Source organism: Nerophis ophidion, linkage group LG01, assembly GCF_033978795.1.
Source record: "Nerophis ophidion isolate RoL-2023_Sa linkage group LG01, RoL_Noph_v1.0, whole genome shotgun sequence".
Classification (NCBI taxonomy): domain Eukaryota; kingdom Metazoa; phylum Chordata; class Actinopteri; order Syngnathiformes; family Syngnathidae; genus Nerophis; species Nerophis ophidion.
Window position 1 is genome coordinate 76,568,519 of NC_084611.1, and position 16,334 is coordinate 76,584,852.

General features: G+C 40.8%; 1 protein-coding gene across 2 annotated transcripts in view; it reads left to right on the forward strand.

Moving 5' to 3' along the window:
- Positions 1 to 16,334, forward strand: part of usp53b (ubiquitin specific peptidase 53b) — a 109,270-nt gene that overhangs the window by 86,206 nt on the left and 6,730 nt on the right. For both annotated transcript variants that reach the window (XM_061911844.1, XM_061911845.1), the window contains exons 14-16: positions 3,354 to 3,415; positions 8,249 to 8,327; positions 15,523 to 16,316. In XM_061911844.1, coding sequence (XP_061767828.1) covers positions 3,354 to 3,415; positions 8,249 to 8,327; positions 15,523 to 16,316 — 935 coding nt within the window. The remainder of the gene's footprint in view (positions 1 to 3,353; positions 3,416 to 8,248; positions 8,328 to 15,522; positions 16,317 to 16,334) is intronic.

The following is a 16,334-nucleotide window of genomic DNA, read 5'->3' on the forward strand; positions in this document are numbered from 1 at the left end:
TTAAACGAAGAAGTCAAACAATATGATTCACTTTAGCACGCTATTCAGGTTACAAGTGTTTACAAAGTACTAGGAAGAGGAATTGTGACAAATGTAATGAATTTATTGAAAACAAGATGTTATCTCATTAGGTGAATCATAACTGTTTCAATTAATTATCACCAGTACTGCTGTATTAAGAAATCCTTAATGTAAATTGTGTTACAAACGGAGAACAAGAGGTAAATACATGGGTTTGTTGGTAACTGCTAAGAAGTGGGAAAGGGGTATGATTAAATAAACTTTGCTTCTTCCTACTCCTTTTCAGGCATGTTGGAATGAGACATGGAGCATATGTGATGTATCTGTAATGTCTGGGATCATGTTTTGTTTAAGTTATGTTCTAAAATGTTGGTTTTTGGACTTGTTTTAGTTCCTGCTTTTTCAGTCCCTTGTCTTGTTTCCATGGTTACCCATTAGTTTCACCTGTTCCACGTTTGGACTCACACACCTGTCACCAATCATGTCACTGTTATTTAAAGCCTGTCTTTTTCTGTTGATTGGGGTGGCAACATTAACTCTGTTGGACTTCTGCTACCCATGCTATCATAGTTTCATGCCAAGTGAGTTGTGTCTATTTTCCTGTCACAGTAAGTCTTTTTGTTTTCATGTCCATAGCTTTTGCTCAAGTGCTAGTTTATTGTTTTCAAAGCCAAGTTTGTTTTCCGCCTTGTGCGCGCCTTTTGTTTGCACCCTTTGTTCCTTTTTTATAGTAAAATCAAATTATGTCCACTTCTATTCTTGCATCTCGGGAAAACAAACACCCCACAGTCCACGTCCTCACAGTATCATATTGAACAGTATACATGTTCGAAATAAACTAATAGTATGAATACGTTGAACAAATAACTACTGACTGCAGGTGAAGTAAACAAGGTACAGCAACACCTTAGTTACATATATCACATTACAAAAAAAAAGTTTAACTGCTAAAAAGGAGAGGATTTAAAGAGGTGACTTGAGGAACGCCTCCGTTATGTAAATAAACAACTTTGGATCTGATTGCTCTGTTTGCTCATAAGGTTAAAATATCAATGTAAGGATCTTCCTATATGTTCACTGTGTCACGAAATGGTGGTGACGAACCCCAAGATGCAGAGATGACAGGCTTGGAAAATGATAACACGGTTTTAATGTTAAAAAAAAAAGCCAAGGAAAACACAAACCAGGAAACAGTAAACAGGAAAAGGAGTCGGGATCCAGGGAATTGCTCTCAGCTTCCAAAAAAAAGGCACTCCACAGCATACAGCAAACCATTTTCCAGTACTCACTGGAGGGCAAGGCAGGTTTAAATAATGCGTCTGATTAGTGCTCAGGTAGCACGTGTACACTAATCAGAGGCAGGTGGAAATAATAAGTTACCATGGTAACTAAAACAAACAAGGGTGCACATAAAACGGGAACCGAAGGAGTCTTAGACTAAAAATAAAAAAACTGTGATGTCTGGGAGGCATCGTGGCGTGTGTTTGCGTTCTCGTGGTGCAGCAGAGATGGAACACAGCCTTAAGGTAGGAATGATGATTTATTCCTAACTACAAAAACAAACTAATAACAGAAATACTGGCACATAGGCACTAAAGACAAAACAAACAGAACTAGCGTGGAAGCTAGAATGAACTGAAAGCGCTAGTATGTAAACTAGGGACAAGTAAACAAACAAAATAGCATGGAAGCTAATAGGGTGAAAAAGGATAGTTACCACCATGCGGGAGGCGCGATGTCACTTGTTGCGTGTAGCAAACTATAGTCCGAGAATGAATGATAAACAAGGGCGGTCTTAAATAAAGATGATAATTTTGAGTCACACATTAAAAGCGTTACTAAAACGGCCTTCTTTCATCTCTGTAATATCGCTAAAATTTGCTCCATTCTGTCCACTAAAGACGCTGAGATCATAATCCATGCGTTTGTTACGTCTCGTCTCGATTACTGTAACGTATTATTTTCGGGTCTCCCCATGTCTAGCATTAAAAGATTACAGTTGGTACAAAATGCGGCTGCTAGACTTTTGACAAGAACAAGAAAGTTTGATCACATTACGCCTGTACTGGCTCACCTGCACTGGCTTCCTGTGCACTTAAGATGTGACTTTAAGGTTTTACTAATTACGTATAAAATACTACACGGTCTAGCTCCATCCTATCCTACCGATTGTATTGTACCATATGTCCCGGCAAGAAATCTGCGTTCAAAGGACTCCGGCTTATTAGTGATTCCCATAGCCCAAAAAAAGTCTGCGGGCTATAGAGCGTTTTCATTTCGGGCTCCAGTACTCTGGAATGCCCTCCCGGTAACAGTTCGAGATGCTACCTCAGTAGAAGCATTTAAGTCTCACCTTAAAACTCATTTGTATACTCTAGCCTTTAAATAGACTCCCTTTTTGGACCAGTTGATCTGCCGTTTCTTTTCTTTTTCTCCTATGTCCCACTCTCCCTTGTGGAGAGGGTCCGGTCCGATCCGGTGGCCATGTACTGCTCGCCTGTGTATCGGCTGGGGACATCTCTGCGCTGCTGATCCGCCTCCGCTTGGGATGTTTTCCTGCTGGCTCCGCTGTGAACGGGACTCTCGCTGCTGTGTTGGATCCGCTTTGGACTGGACTCTTGCGACTGTGTTGGATCCATTATGGATTGAACTTTCACAATATCATGTTAGACCCGCTCGACATCCATTGCTTTCCTCCTCTCCAAGGTTCTCATAGTCATCATTGTCACCGACGTCCCACTGGGTGTGAGTTTTCCTTGCCCTTATGTGGGCCTACTGAGGATGTCGTAGTGGTTTGTGCAGTCCTTTGAGACACTAGTGATTTAGGGCTATATAAGTAAACATTGATTGATTGATTGATAATTAATCAAATCAGGTGCGTGACGACAAACAAGAAACAGGTGACACTAAATGAGTAACCATGACGACAGAAACCAAACAGGAAGTGCCACCGGGAACCAAAGACGTCGAATACAACACAGGATGATAACAAAACAGAAACAAAACCAGAATATGACATGGTCCAAGACGTGGACCATGACAAAAACATGATCCAGACCACAGATCATGACACACTGTTGTCTGAATGGGTAGGAATTTGCTGGGAAAATGTTTGTCTCCCATGTTTTGAACTGAACTGGGGGGGGGGGGGGGGTCAGTCGGGACGGATTAAGATCCAGGCCGCCAGCTGAGTAGCCCTGCACTGAAGAGTCTGTGTGTTTACTTGTATTTTTATGACTGTGCGAAGAATCTGATGTTGTCTTGGTCTTGAAAACATGCTGAGATTAACGGTAAACCCCCACCCCCCAACCCCCTTTACCTTTTATTCACAGCCAGCTGCACCCTAAGGGAGGAGATGCAAAATCGAGTCTAACGTCCTCACCGTCACACAATGGTATGTTGTAAGTATTAAAAAAAGGCCTCCCTCATTTTTCCTGGCACCGTAAAAAAAAAACCTTCGCTGCTCATAAAGTTCAAATAACTGCTGCAAACAAACATGGTCAACAGTATTGAAGTAAATCCTGACCACGCTTGGTACGTAGTCTGTTTTACTCTTAAACGTAATATAAAACAACAAACTTGTGAGGTGTTATCTCCCAGTGCTGATGACAAGGTGAGTACATCAAAGAAATAATGCCAGAGGGTTGGCATTGAAGCCTGAACTGGCTTTCTCTAACCTCCTCACCCAGTGCGGCCTACGCGGGCTTTAATCTGATGATAATCCCACACAGCTCATGCAGAAAGCACAGCTGGACACGGCCACTGGCGCCGTCACAAATATCTTCCCTCCTCCTGCACGACTCCCCGTTGCCCCGCTCTGACGCAGAGCAACAGCTTTTATCCTGGCAAAGACCTTTCGCAGGACAACAACCAAGAAAAAAAAAATCTATTTTTAAAGGGCTGGAATTCCACACCATGCCGCCCCTTGCTGAGCTCTGCTGATGCTTTTGATCCAGCTGTGTCGGCACACGGAGTCCTTGCTGATGCTGCCACCTTGTGTCTGCATAATCAGGACTGATTTAACCAGGGTGCATGAACGCACCTCCTTTGATGATTAATCTCAGATTTCCCTGAATGAATTCAAACAGATTAAAATCCGAAACATTTCCTGGAATATTTAGTCTAATCCCAGAATTCTGTTATGTCATATAATTCTGCAGTGCATAAATAAATTTGTCTCATAATCCTAATACAGTGGTATACCGGTTTTGGTACGCCCCACTTTTCGTATGATTTGTGTTTAAACAGAATTTGGCCTGGTGGTCGTATTCTGTGTCAGTTTATGTGCAGCCAAACATCGCACGGCACAAAGTAATCCCTTTGCGTGCGAACTGAGGCCCCTAAAAAAATACTAAATACTTTTTTTTTTATGAGTACAGCTGTAAAATAAGACAGAGGGGCCAAAGAAAGTTGCAAATAACAGCACTTTGATAAAAAAAAATGTGAGAAACCCTATTGAATTCAAGAAATAATTTATAACAAGTACAAAAGTGGCGTTTGCGAGGTTTTTTTTCACCCCTCCCTTGATTGATTAATTGAAACTTATATTAGTAGATTGCACAGTACAGTGCATTTTCCGTACAACTGACCACTAAATGGTAACACCCAAATTGTCATGGCGGAGACTTTAGTGTGGTTTGTTTTCCCCTGGTGCAAAGCGATTGGAAGGGACATGGCGTGAAGGTAAGGACATCTTTTACTTAAAGGCCTACTGAAATTAGATTTTCTTATTTAAACGGGGATAGCAGGTCTATTCTATGTGTCATAATTTTGCGATATTGCCATATTTTTGCTGAAAGGATTTAGTAAAGAACATTGACGATAAAGTTCGGAACTTTTGGTCGCTAATAAAAAAGCCTTTCCTGTACCGGAAGTAGCAGACGATGTGTGCGTGACGTCACGGGTTGTAGGGCTCCTCACATCCTCACATTGTTTATAATCATAGCCACCAGCAGCAAGAGCGATTCGGACCAAGAAAGTGACGATTTGAGCGAGGATGAAAGATTTGTGGATGAGGAAAGTTAGAGTGAAGCACTAGAGAAAAAAAAAAGCAACGGCAGTGGGAGCGATTTCAGATGTTATTAGACACATTTATTAGGATAATTCTGGAAAATCCCTTATCTGCTAATTGTGTTAATAGTGTTTATGGGAGATAATAAAGTCATACCTGAAAGTCGGAGGGCTGCGGTGTCCGCCAGTGTCTCCGAGAGAAGCCAATGGAGGAGCCAAGATCAACAGCTGCCTTTTTGACAGCTGCTGCAGGAGGACGCTAACTCCGCATAAGTCTTCGGTAAGAGCCGACTTAATATCACAATTTTCTCATCCGAAAACTTGCTGGTTGACATGTAGTAGAGAAACATGTTCGCTAAAGCTTCACAAATAAAAAGAAACACCGGCTGTGTTTCACCAACAGCCTTGTTCTTTATAGTCTCCATTATTAATTGGACAAATTGCAAAAGATTCAGCAACACATATGTCCAAAATACTGTGTAATTATGCGATGAAAAGAGACGACTTTTAGGCGTAAGTGGCGCTGGGCTAAAATGTCCACTACAACCAATGACGTCACAAACACGCGTCATCATACGCGTCATCTTTCCGCGACGTTTTCAACGAGAAACTCCGCAGGAAATTTAAAATTTAATTTAGTAAACTAAACCGGCCGTATTGGCATGTGTTGCAATGTTAAGATTTCATCATTGATATATAAACTATCAGACTGCGTGGTCGGTAGTAGTGGGTTTCAGTAGGCCTTTAATAACTCAAAAAAAGAACAAACGAAAAGCGCTCACAGAGGTACAAAAACTTTGCTATGAAAACAAAAACTTGCACTAAGGCAAAACTATGGTCATAAAACAAAACTTGTAAACTATGGCGTGAATTAAGAAAACTTACTTGGACCGAGAAAAGAGTATGAAAAAGGCAGCATGGTTCATTAGCATGGATTACGAGGGTGGCAGAAGGTGAGTAGAAGGTGATGTCGCCAGGCTGTCTGCCTGGCAACTACAGGCTTAAATGCTGTGGTGATTAACAGGTGCATGAGTTGAAATGAACCAGGTGCGTGACAAGACAGGTGAAAACTAATTGGTAGACATGGTGACAAAACAAATGAGTGCGCAAAAACAGGAACTAATGTAGTCAAAAACAAAACAGAACATAACTAAACAGACATGATCACAAAGACATGACAAAAATAACTTTTTCAACTTGTTTAAGTCGGGTTCCACGTTAATCAATTCATGGTTCCACGATGTTAATTTCTTTCTTTCTTTCTTTCATCAAATATATGTACAGTATTTGGACTGTTTCTTGCATGTAAAAGTGTCGTCATTCCCTAGAAAATGTGTTGTATGGTAAATTTTGTGTGTCTGTTTAATTAATTGGATATGCATACATTGCTTGGGTTTTCATACGATTCAATTTTCAGACATTTTGAACCGCGTTACCAACGACGAATAAGGTCCCACTGCAGTGCCTTTGGGCCTGCACACATTCTACCTAGCAACATGTGGCCACGTAACCAGGAAAAAAAAATAGGAGTGAATATATTTATCTACCTATTTCACTTATGAAATTGTATTTTATTCAGAATCAATCAATAATAATTGTAATGTAATATTGTAAATATTCCCCAGTTTCCAGAAATGAATAACCAAAACTTATATAACGTCCCTCTTTTAGTTCAGTTATGCAGAGAATGTGACTAATTGTATAGTTACTGTGTTTTAAATAGTCAAGCAAAATTTCCGGACTTGAAATCGCCCCGAAGTAGAAGTTGCACCAGGCAAAACTGTTATGATCCGCTGCCCGGATCATATTTTGTTTACGTTGTCTCTTCACTTGTGTTTTCAGCACCTCTTGACTTTGTTTGTCTCAGTTGCCACGACGGCAAATCACATTCACCTGTCTCTGGTTAGTGCCCGGGTAGCGCACCTGTTGCCCGGGCACTAATCAGAGGGCTATTTAGTCCTTGCCCTGGCCTCACTCAGACTGGCTTCCTAGTTTGTTTTTGTACAACAGATTGACGACATTTGTTTCCTGTTTTTTTACCTTCTAGCTCCTATGCTAGCTCTTTTAGTTTTTGCCTTAGTGCTATGAGTGCGTGTTTTCTTTGTTACCGTCTGAGTTATTTATAAATAAATCATTTCCTACCTGCATGCTGTGTCCGAAGCCCGTCTGCATTCCTGGGAGAACGAACCCCGCACTACGATGCGACCCGGTCGTCACAAAAATGCTCCAAAAAGAGAAAAAATACATACTGTACAAGTCGCACTGGACTATAAGTTGCATTTATTAAAATAAAATAAAAATAAAAGTTATTTCTAATTTTATGTTTGTTAATGTTCTGTAAGACATAACAGCTAACATGTGACTTTACTTATGCTGCTGAATTACCTTTTATAGCCTACTTGCAGTTTGTAATTTAAGCAGAATATGAATTTACTTTGGGAGGCATTTTTATTTTTTTTCCACTAGTACAGCAACAAAATATAGTTGTCACAAGCCTTGAGTGCTCTTTTTGCGGCTATGGACATTAATGTTTACTCTTTGGCTCATGTCACTATAACTTAACATTTAAAATAATTGTGATATGTACTGTAAGCATACTTGGCAACCCTCCCGGATTTTCCTGGAGACTCCCGAAATTCAGCGACTCACCCGAAAACCTCCCGGAACAAATTTTCTCCCAAAAATCTCCCGAAATTCAGGCGGAGCTGGAGGCCACGCCCCCTCCAGCTCCATGAGGACCTGAGTGACGTGTCTGAGAGCGTGTCTGCCAAATGACATTATAACTGTAGAATGATCGAGGGCGAGTTCTTGGTTTCTTATGTGGGTTTATTGTTAGGCAGTTTCATTAATGTCCTCCCAGCGCAGTAACAACAAACTACAACAGCAGTCACGTTTACGTCTACCACTCTACCGTAAGGCAGTTCGTCTGCCGTAAACAGCATGTGACACTCTTAAACAGGACAATACTGCCATCTACTGTACATGCACCTACAACAGTTCCAGGCAATTTCAACCCTTTACTAATCCTACATTCACATGATAGTCACACCTGACTGTAAGTCGTAGGACCAGCCAAACCATGAAAAAAGGTGGACTTTAATAGATGTACAAGTAGTCCTGAAAATATGGTACCTTTCAACTCAAGATTGACCTCAGTGAATAGAATCATGCTCTCTTTATCTTCTACTTTCAACCTCACCTCTGTTATGTGTTGCAGGTAAACATCAGGCAAAACCTCAGGGAAAGAACCACGACCCAGTTTCGCATTCACATCTAAAGTGCAGTCCAAATTCAAGGTATTTATTTTGTTAGGTTGATTGTCATGAACCACATTTAAAGGCCTACTGAAATGAGATGTTCTTATTTAAACGGGGATAGCAGGTCCATTCTATGTGTCATACTTGATCATTTCGCGATATTGCCATATTTTTGCTGAAAGGATTTAGTAGAGAACATTTACGATAAATTTCGCAACTTTTAGTCGCTAACAGAAAAGCCTTGCCTTTACCGGAAGTCGCAGACGATGACGTCACCAGTTGATGGCTCCTCACATCCTCACATTGTTTTTAATGGGAGCCTCCAACAAAAAGAGCTATTCGGACCGAGAAAACGACAATTTCCCTCGTAATTTGAGTGAGAATGAAAGATTCGTGTTTGAGGACATTGATAGCATGGACTAGAAAAAAAAAAAAAACGCGATTGCATTGGGACGGATTCAGATGTTTTTAGACACATTTACTAGGATAATTCTAGGAAATCCCTTATCTTTCTATTGTGTTGCTAGTGTTTTAGTGAGTTTAATAGTACCTGATAGTCGGAAGAGTGTATCCACGTGTGCTTTGAAGCCAGTGTCTGATGGAAGTCGACGGCAGCTGTACGGACGGCACAAGCTCAGCTGATCTCCGGTAAGTGGCGACTTTTTACCACAAATTTTCTCACCGAAAACTGCTGGTTGACATTTGGTCGGGATCCATGTTCGCTTGACCGCTCTGATCCATAGTAAAGTTTCACCTCCGGGAATTTCAAACAAGGAATCACCGTGTGTTTGTGTGGCTAAACGCTAAAGCTTTCCAACTCCATCTTTCTACTGTGACTTCTCCATTATTAATTGAACAAATTGCAAAAGATTCAGCAACACAGATGTCCAAAATACTGTGTAATTATGCGGTTAAAGCAGACTACTTATAGCTGTGTGTGTGTGCAGCGTTAATATTTCCTAACAGTCCGTGACGTTTTCAACAGGTCACTTCGCGGGAAATTTAAAATGACAATTTAGTAAACTAAAAAGGCCGTATTGGCATTTGTTGCAATGTTAATATTTTATCATTGATATATAAACTATCAGACTGTGTGGTCTGTAGTAGTGGGTTTCAGTAGGCCTTTAAGTACTGTACATTCCAAGTCATGGCTGTTTCATACGGTTTTAGCATTCAGCCGAAAGACCAAACAAAACTTACTGGTGGAGTTTCTTAACTTATATCTTCAGAGATGAAATATGAATGTGTTGGGGGGGCTGGGATCAGCACAGTACTGCCTGAGTACAGTGCCGCGGCTTGGTTTGAAGGGATTTAATACATGAATAAATATTATACAATTTGTTCAATAATTTATTTTTTGAAACAAAAATAGAACTACGTAAATAACTTTAATTTGTTTTTTGTCGAGATTGAATGATAATTTATTTAAAGATTACCTCCTACGACCTGGCTGGGGTTTCAAACCATGTGCTCTGCATCAAAATACTTGGCTCTTAATTGTTTCGTTACCAGGGATTGATGCAAAGAGTGTTATAATCAGCATTTTATTCTCTTAGCGGTGACAGCTACAAAAAAAATACCATATGTCAACAATATAGCTACCTTTAAGTGAAGCACAAGGCTCCTCTTGTTTTTATGTTTTATTTTATTTTAATTGCTCAGGATTCAAATGGTTATTTTTAGGCCAACTTGTCTCCCCAATTGCATCGACTCAAACTGCCCGTTGGAGCATCTGGCTGCTGATTGGTCAGCTGCTGCGTGCTGTCAATTATTAGCAAGAAACGTCAGTGCTAGAACGCCAATCAATGAGCCTGTGGGCGGTCTAAAGGGAAACGAGCTTTAGCCTGAGGAGCCGTTTTCCGCCTGGCACTAGTGTTTGACTTGTCTTCTTTGAATAGCATAAGTTATTTTTGGATGCTAAAAAGTGCAGGGGACTAAAACTGCTTTCGGAAAAAAACAAACAAACGAATTCCCTTGGGAAACAATAAAGTTTGTCTAAGTCAGCCCAAAAAATTATGTTTCTGTATCTTATTGGTATTTTTTTTCTTTTTCTTTACTTTGTACATTTACTGTCATTTTGAAATGCCATCCATCCATTTCCTACCGCTTATTCCCTTTTGGGTTCGCGGGGGGCGCTGGCGCCTATCTCAGCTACAATCGGGCGGAAGGCGGTGTACACCCTGGACAAGTCGCCACCTCATCGCAGGGCCAACACAGATAGACAGACAGCACTCACACTCACATTCACACACTAGGGCCAATTTAGTGTTGCCAATCAACCTATCCCCAGGTGCATGTCTTTGGAAGTGGGAGGAAGCCGGAGTACCCGGAGGGAACCCACGCATTCACGGGGAGAACATGCAAACTCCACACAGAAAGATCCCGAGGCTGAATTTGAACCCAGGACTGCAGGACCTTCGTATTGTGAGGCAGACGCACTAACCCCTCTGCCACCGTGAAGCCATTTTGAAATGTTTCATTTTATTTCTATGTGGGACAATAAAAATACCTGGGTCACACTTTGGACACTATTCGATATTTTGTTCCAAAGACTGTTAAAAGTTTTTCCAATTAATTTTTGAAAAATGAATTTAAAGACCCATCCATTTTCTAGAGCCTATCTCTGCTGCATTTGGGCAGAAGGCGGCGGTACACCCTGGACAAGTCGCCACCTCATCGCAGGGCCAACACAGATAGACGGACAACATTCCCACTCACATTCACACACTAGGGCCAATTTAGTGTTGCCAATCAACCTATCCCGAAGTCTTGTCAAAGGTATCCATGTTTTCCCTTTGGTAAAACAATCTAGCCTTCCGTCACACTTACATTTGAGTTTGCCCCATTGGTGACGATTTTGCCATTGGGGACGTCAGCGGATTATGAATATATTGTTTAAATTTACCCAAACGTTGTTATTGTAGTCAATAAGTTCCTTCTTTTTCGCTATCCTCTTGTTATGGGGCAGACTGGCTTGTACAAACATCCTCCGCTGTTGCCTTTTCTAATGCAAAGTAGTTTATAGTTCTAACTTCTATCTGTCAGTAGAATCCATATGGAAGTGCTTAAAACTACAACAAAGATGACGGGGAGAAGACGCAGTGAAAGTGGAGCCACTTAAATAAGAAACAAAACGGCATATTCTGAAAAGACGGTCAGAAAGTGGCTTGGAAACAGTCCGTAAAACATAATATTTGCAAAATTTTGACCAAAGAACCACCATTACATGTTTTGTAGACCAGTGGTTCTCAACCTTTTTTCAGTGGTGTACCCCCTTTGAACATTTTTTCAATTCAAGTACCCCCCAATCAGAGCAAAGCATTCTTGGTTGAAAAAAAGAGAAAGAATTAAAACACAGCACTATGTCATCAGTTTCTGATTATTCAATTGTATAACAATGCAAAAATATTGCTAATTTGTAGTGGTCTTTTTTTTTAACTATTTGGGGAAAAAAAAGATAAAAATAACTAAAAACTTGTTGAAAAATAAACAAGTGATTCAATCATAAATGACGATTTCTACACATAGAAGTAGTGAAGTGAATTATATTTATATAGCGCTTTTCTCTAGTGATTCAAAGCACTTTACATAGTGAAACCCAATATCTAAGTTACCTTTAAACCAGTGTGGGTGGCACTGGGAGCAGGTGGGTAAATTGTCTTGCCCAAGGACACAACGGCATTAACTAGGATGGCAAAAGCGGGGATGGAACCTGGAACCCTCAAGTTGCGGGCACGGCCACTCTACCAACCGAGCTATACTGCCCGGGTACTTAAAGTGCCCTCTTTGGGGATTGTAATAGAGATCCATCTGGATTCATGAACTCAATTCTAAAAATGTCTTCACAAAAAAATAAATCTTTAACATCAAAATGTTATGGAACATGTCCACAAAACAAAATCTAGCTGTCAACACTGAATATTTTGTTGAAGTATTATTCAATAAATATATTTATGAAGGATTTTTGAATTGTTGCTATTTTTAGAATATTTTAAAAAAATCTCACGTATGCTTTGGCATACCTTCAAGTACCCCCAGGGGTCCGCGTTCCCCCATTTGAGAATCAAAGATGTAGACCACAAGGAAGTGTTTGTAATGTAGAAAATGTCATAATCTGACCCTTTTAATGTCTCAATAAGTGCTTCCCCCTCACTGTGACATCACAACGTAACTAGACTGCAAAACCCTGTGAACAGAGGCCTCCAAAATTGCATGCAAACCTTGTGATTGGATGCTTTGACATTGTCCAACACAGTGGTTCTCAAATGGGGGTACGCGTACCCCTGGGGGTACTTGAAGGTATGCCAAGGGATACGTGAGATTATTTAAAAATATTTTAAAAAATAGCAACAATTCAAAAATCCTTTATGAATATATTTCTTGAATAATACCTCAACAAAATATGAATGTAAGTTCATAAACTGTGGAAAGAAATGTAACAGTGCAATATTCAGTGTTGACAGCTAGATTTTTGTGTGGACATGTTCCATAAATATTGATGTTAAAGATTCCTTTTTTTGTGAAGAAATGTTTAGAATTAAATTCATGAATCCAGATGGATCTCTATTACAATCCCCAAAGAGGGCACTTTAAGTTGATGATTACTTCTATGTGTAGAAATCTTTATTTATAATTGAATCACTTGTTTATTCTTCAACAAGTTTTTTGTTATTTTTATATCTTTTTTTCCAAAAAGTACAAGAAAGAACATTTCAAATGAGCAATATTTTGTCCTGTTATACAATTTAATAAATCAGAAACTGATGATATAGTGCTGTATTTTACTTCTTTATCTCTTTTTTTCAACCAAAAATGCTTTGCTCTGATTGGGGGGTACTTGAATTAAAAAATGTTCACAGGGGGTACATCACTGAAAAAAGGTTGAGAACCACTGGTCCAACACAGTGGTTTTTAACCAGGGTTTGATCGAACCCTAGGGGTTCGGTGAGTCAGCCTCAGGGGTTCGGTAGAGCCTCCACTCAAGCCACATCCGACTCATCGTGTACATAAAAACTTCTCCCTATCGGCATTTTTGGGATACGGCAACAGCAGAACCCAAACTGATTTGCAGGTGTGTAATTTCTTGCGAGTTCATGCACTGTTTTGGTTTTGTTCTTTCAATCGAACAAAGTGATGTTCATGAACGGTTGAGCACTGGTAAAAGATCATATAACTTTGTCTTGAATTCAAAAAACATTTTATTTTTCAGTAAAGAAGGGTTTGGTGGATGCGCATATGAAACTGGTGGGGTTCAGTACAGGGGCGTCACTAGACCTAATACTGTACTGGGGCACACCTGGGGCACAAATAATTCATGTGAGCGTGCAAAGCGCCCAAGCAAAAACATTTTTAGCACTTTTTTATCATAAAAAATACATAAATAGTGCTTTAAACTATGAAATCATATCAGATTATGTTGTATGGATCTTTGATTAACCACCTGAAATTAACTAATGCATTTGACCTACTTGTGCACTTTTTTACTCCAGACTTCTAAACTGCTACTTGTAAAAGCAAAAAGGAAGAGCAATTAATCTTTTTGAAATATATATTGCAGTAATCATCTGCAAATTTAACATCTACAAAAGTAAAACAAAAAATAAAGCACCCCTACATCTCTGGGTTCTTTTATATTATTTAATTTACATTTATGGCAATGTGGCTAATCCTTTTTCAGATACACAAAACTATCAAATATACACAAAACAATAAAGCCACAGTAGTAGAATAAATGAACAACTGTTGTGTGTCTGTTCAGGGAATCATTTTCTGAGAAGTAAACTGTAACGTCTCGTTTTCATTTTTGCAAAGTGGTCAATCACTCTGGACAGACATGGAAATATTACCGTAACTGTTATACAGTTGACCAGTGGTTCCCAACTGCTGGGTCGTGACATAAAAGTGGATTGTGTGTCATTTTCAGTGAGTCGCAGTCAGATGTGTGCATGAAAAAAAAAAAGTTTAGGGAGAAAAAAATCAAATTGTGGCAACAAAACCAGATATTTTTAGCCATTTTTCTAGTGACTATAAGTGAGTATTTTAGCAAAAGGCAAACCGACTAACAAGTTGGAGGAGGACTCAGGACAGACATGGAAATATATTTTTTTTAAATCTAAATGGTGCAACAAAACCCGATATTTTCAGCCATCTTTCTGAAAACAAATACAGAAATGTTACTATTTTTTCTGGAAACAAAACCAGATGCTTTAGCTGTAGCCATTTTTCTGGTGACAAAACAAGATTATTTTAGTCAAAGTCACACCGATTAACAAGACAACTCTACTGTGCTATTTTTCTGTGAAATAATCTTGAATGATTTAAAAATTTGGCTCACGTCTTGATGATATGGAAAAATGTTTTTCTTCCTGAAGATAAACCATTTGAGAAGCACTCAACTCACACATGCTGACTCCAAATCATCATTGATGCAGAGTTCCTGAGCAGAACCAGCAGACAATAACCAACATTATGTTTCATGTTGATTGGAAATCCCCCCCGACAGCTCGTACAGCAAATGAATATGTTTGTCTTGATACAAGGAATAACGTTAGCTAACTTAGCATCAACTTAAGACAATGATGTTGCCTAGCTAGCTAGGACTTCACTTACATCTCTCCTTCCTCGCTGCATCTTCCCTGCTGCGAGCGAATAACTTTGTGATATCCATCTAGGAGTTACAGTTTGAGTCAAATTAAAATCAAAAGAATATAATTAACAAATTGTTGTTGGCTAACGTTACCTACCTCACGCAGTGATTCTCATCCTCTCTCTCTCTCTCTCTCTCTCTGTCTCTCTCCCTCAACTTAAGTCTCGACCCACACGTGAATAAATTACCATATTAATTAGCCATGTGCTCATTGTTACGTGGGGTGAATACAGTAGCAAACAATTACCATACTAAGTAGTATGTGCGCTGTTGTCTATGTTATGTAGACTTAAAAAACTAAAGCGTTTTTTTTTTATTGGTGAAATTTTTACTGGGGCACTGCAGATCAACACTGGGGCACGTGCCCCAGTGAAATCTGTCTACCGACGCCACTGGTTCAGTACCTCCAACAAGGTTAAGAACCACTGGTCTAACACGAGTATCCAGCAATGTAACAAGATTTTTAAGTCAGAAAAGAGTAAATTTATCATAAGCCCCCTTTTGGATGACCAAGAAGAAGTACAGTTGCCTTTTTCATGTTACGTCGCCTTATTGTTGATGATGTCATTCTCTGTGACTGTGGTGCAGGCGCAAGTCCAAGTACACTTCCAGCAACAGCAGAAAGGCTTCAGAGCGAGAGTGCGTGGCTCCAGATAACAGGCAGAGCGAGCAGCAGGAGGTGACAAGCAGTCGAGGCCACGCGGGGGAAAGTGCGGCCCCAAGGCACGTCACAAAGACCAGCAGCTCGGAGTGGAACAGCTCAGATGACCTTGCTCTCTCCGAGCCTGAGGAAAGAGAGACTTACCGCTCCAACGACGCCGCCGCCCCCAACTCGCAGTGTCCTCACGTCCCCCTGGCCTATCATCCCCCCGGCAACGCCGCCACAGAACCTCTCCAGCTGAGCACGACAGGCTCTCCTCACCTCCGACCCGGCCAGCGGCTCTCCCCTCATCAGGGCGAAACAAGCGAGGCCGTTTTCCGCTCCAGGACGCTTCAAGAACCCTTCCAAGCGAGTCCTCGCCTTTCCACCTCATCCTTCGTCAGCCCCCACAGGAAGCCTGACATATCCGGCCTGCGGACCTTCTCGGACGCCAGCTCCAAGTCGGGCTCGGAACCGGAAAGGAGCACCCCGTCGTCGTGCGAGAGCGACGACAGACTGCCGGGGTACAGAGCCGAGCAGGCGGCGTCTTCTCAGGAGGTTTCTCTCACCACGTACTTCAACGTGGACAACTGCATGACGGAAACGTACCGTCTCAAGTACCACAACCAGAGGCCGCTGCTGCTGTTGGCCACGGTGCCGCGAGCAGCGGGCGCGTCCGAGCGACGGGACGCCGCTCTCGCCGCAGACACGCCAGATGTGCAAAAAGCCAAACCCGAATCAAGTAAGCTGTCTCTTGTCT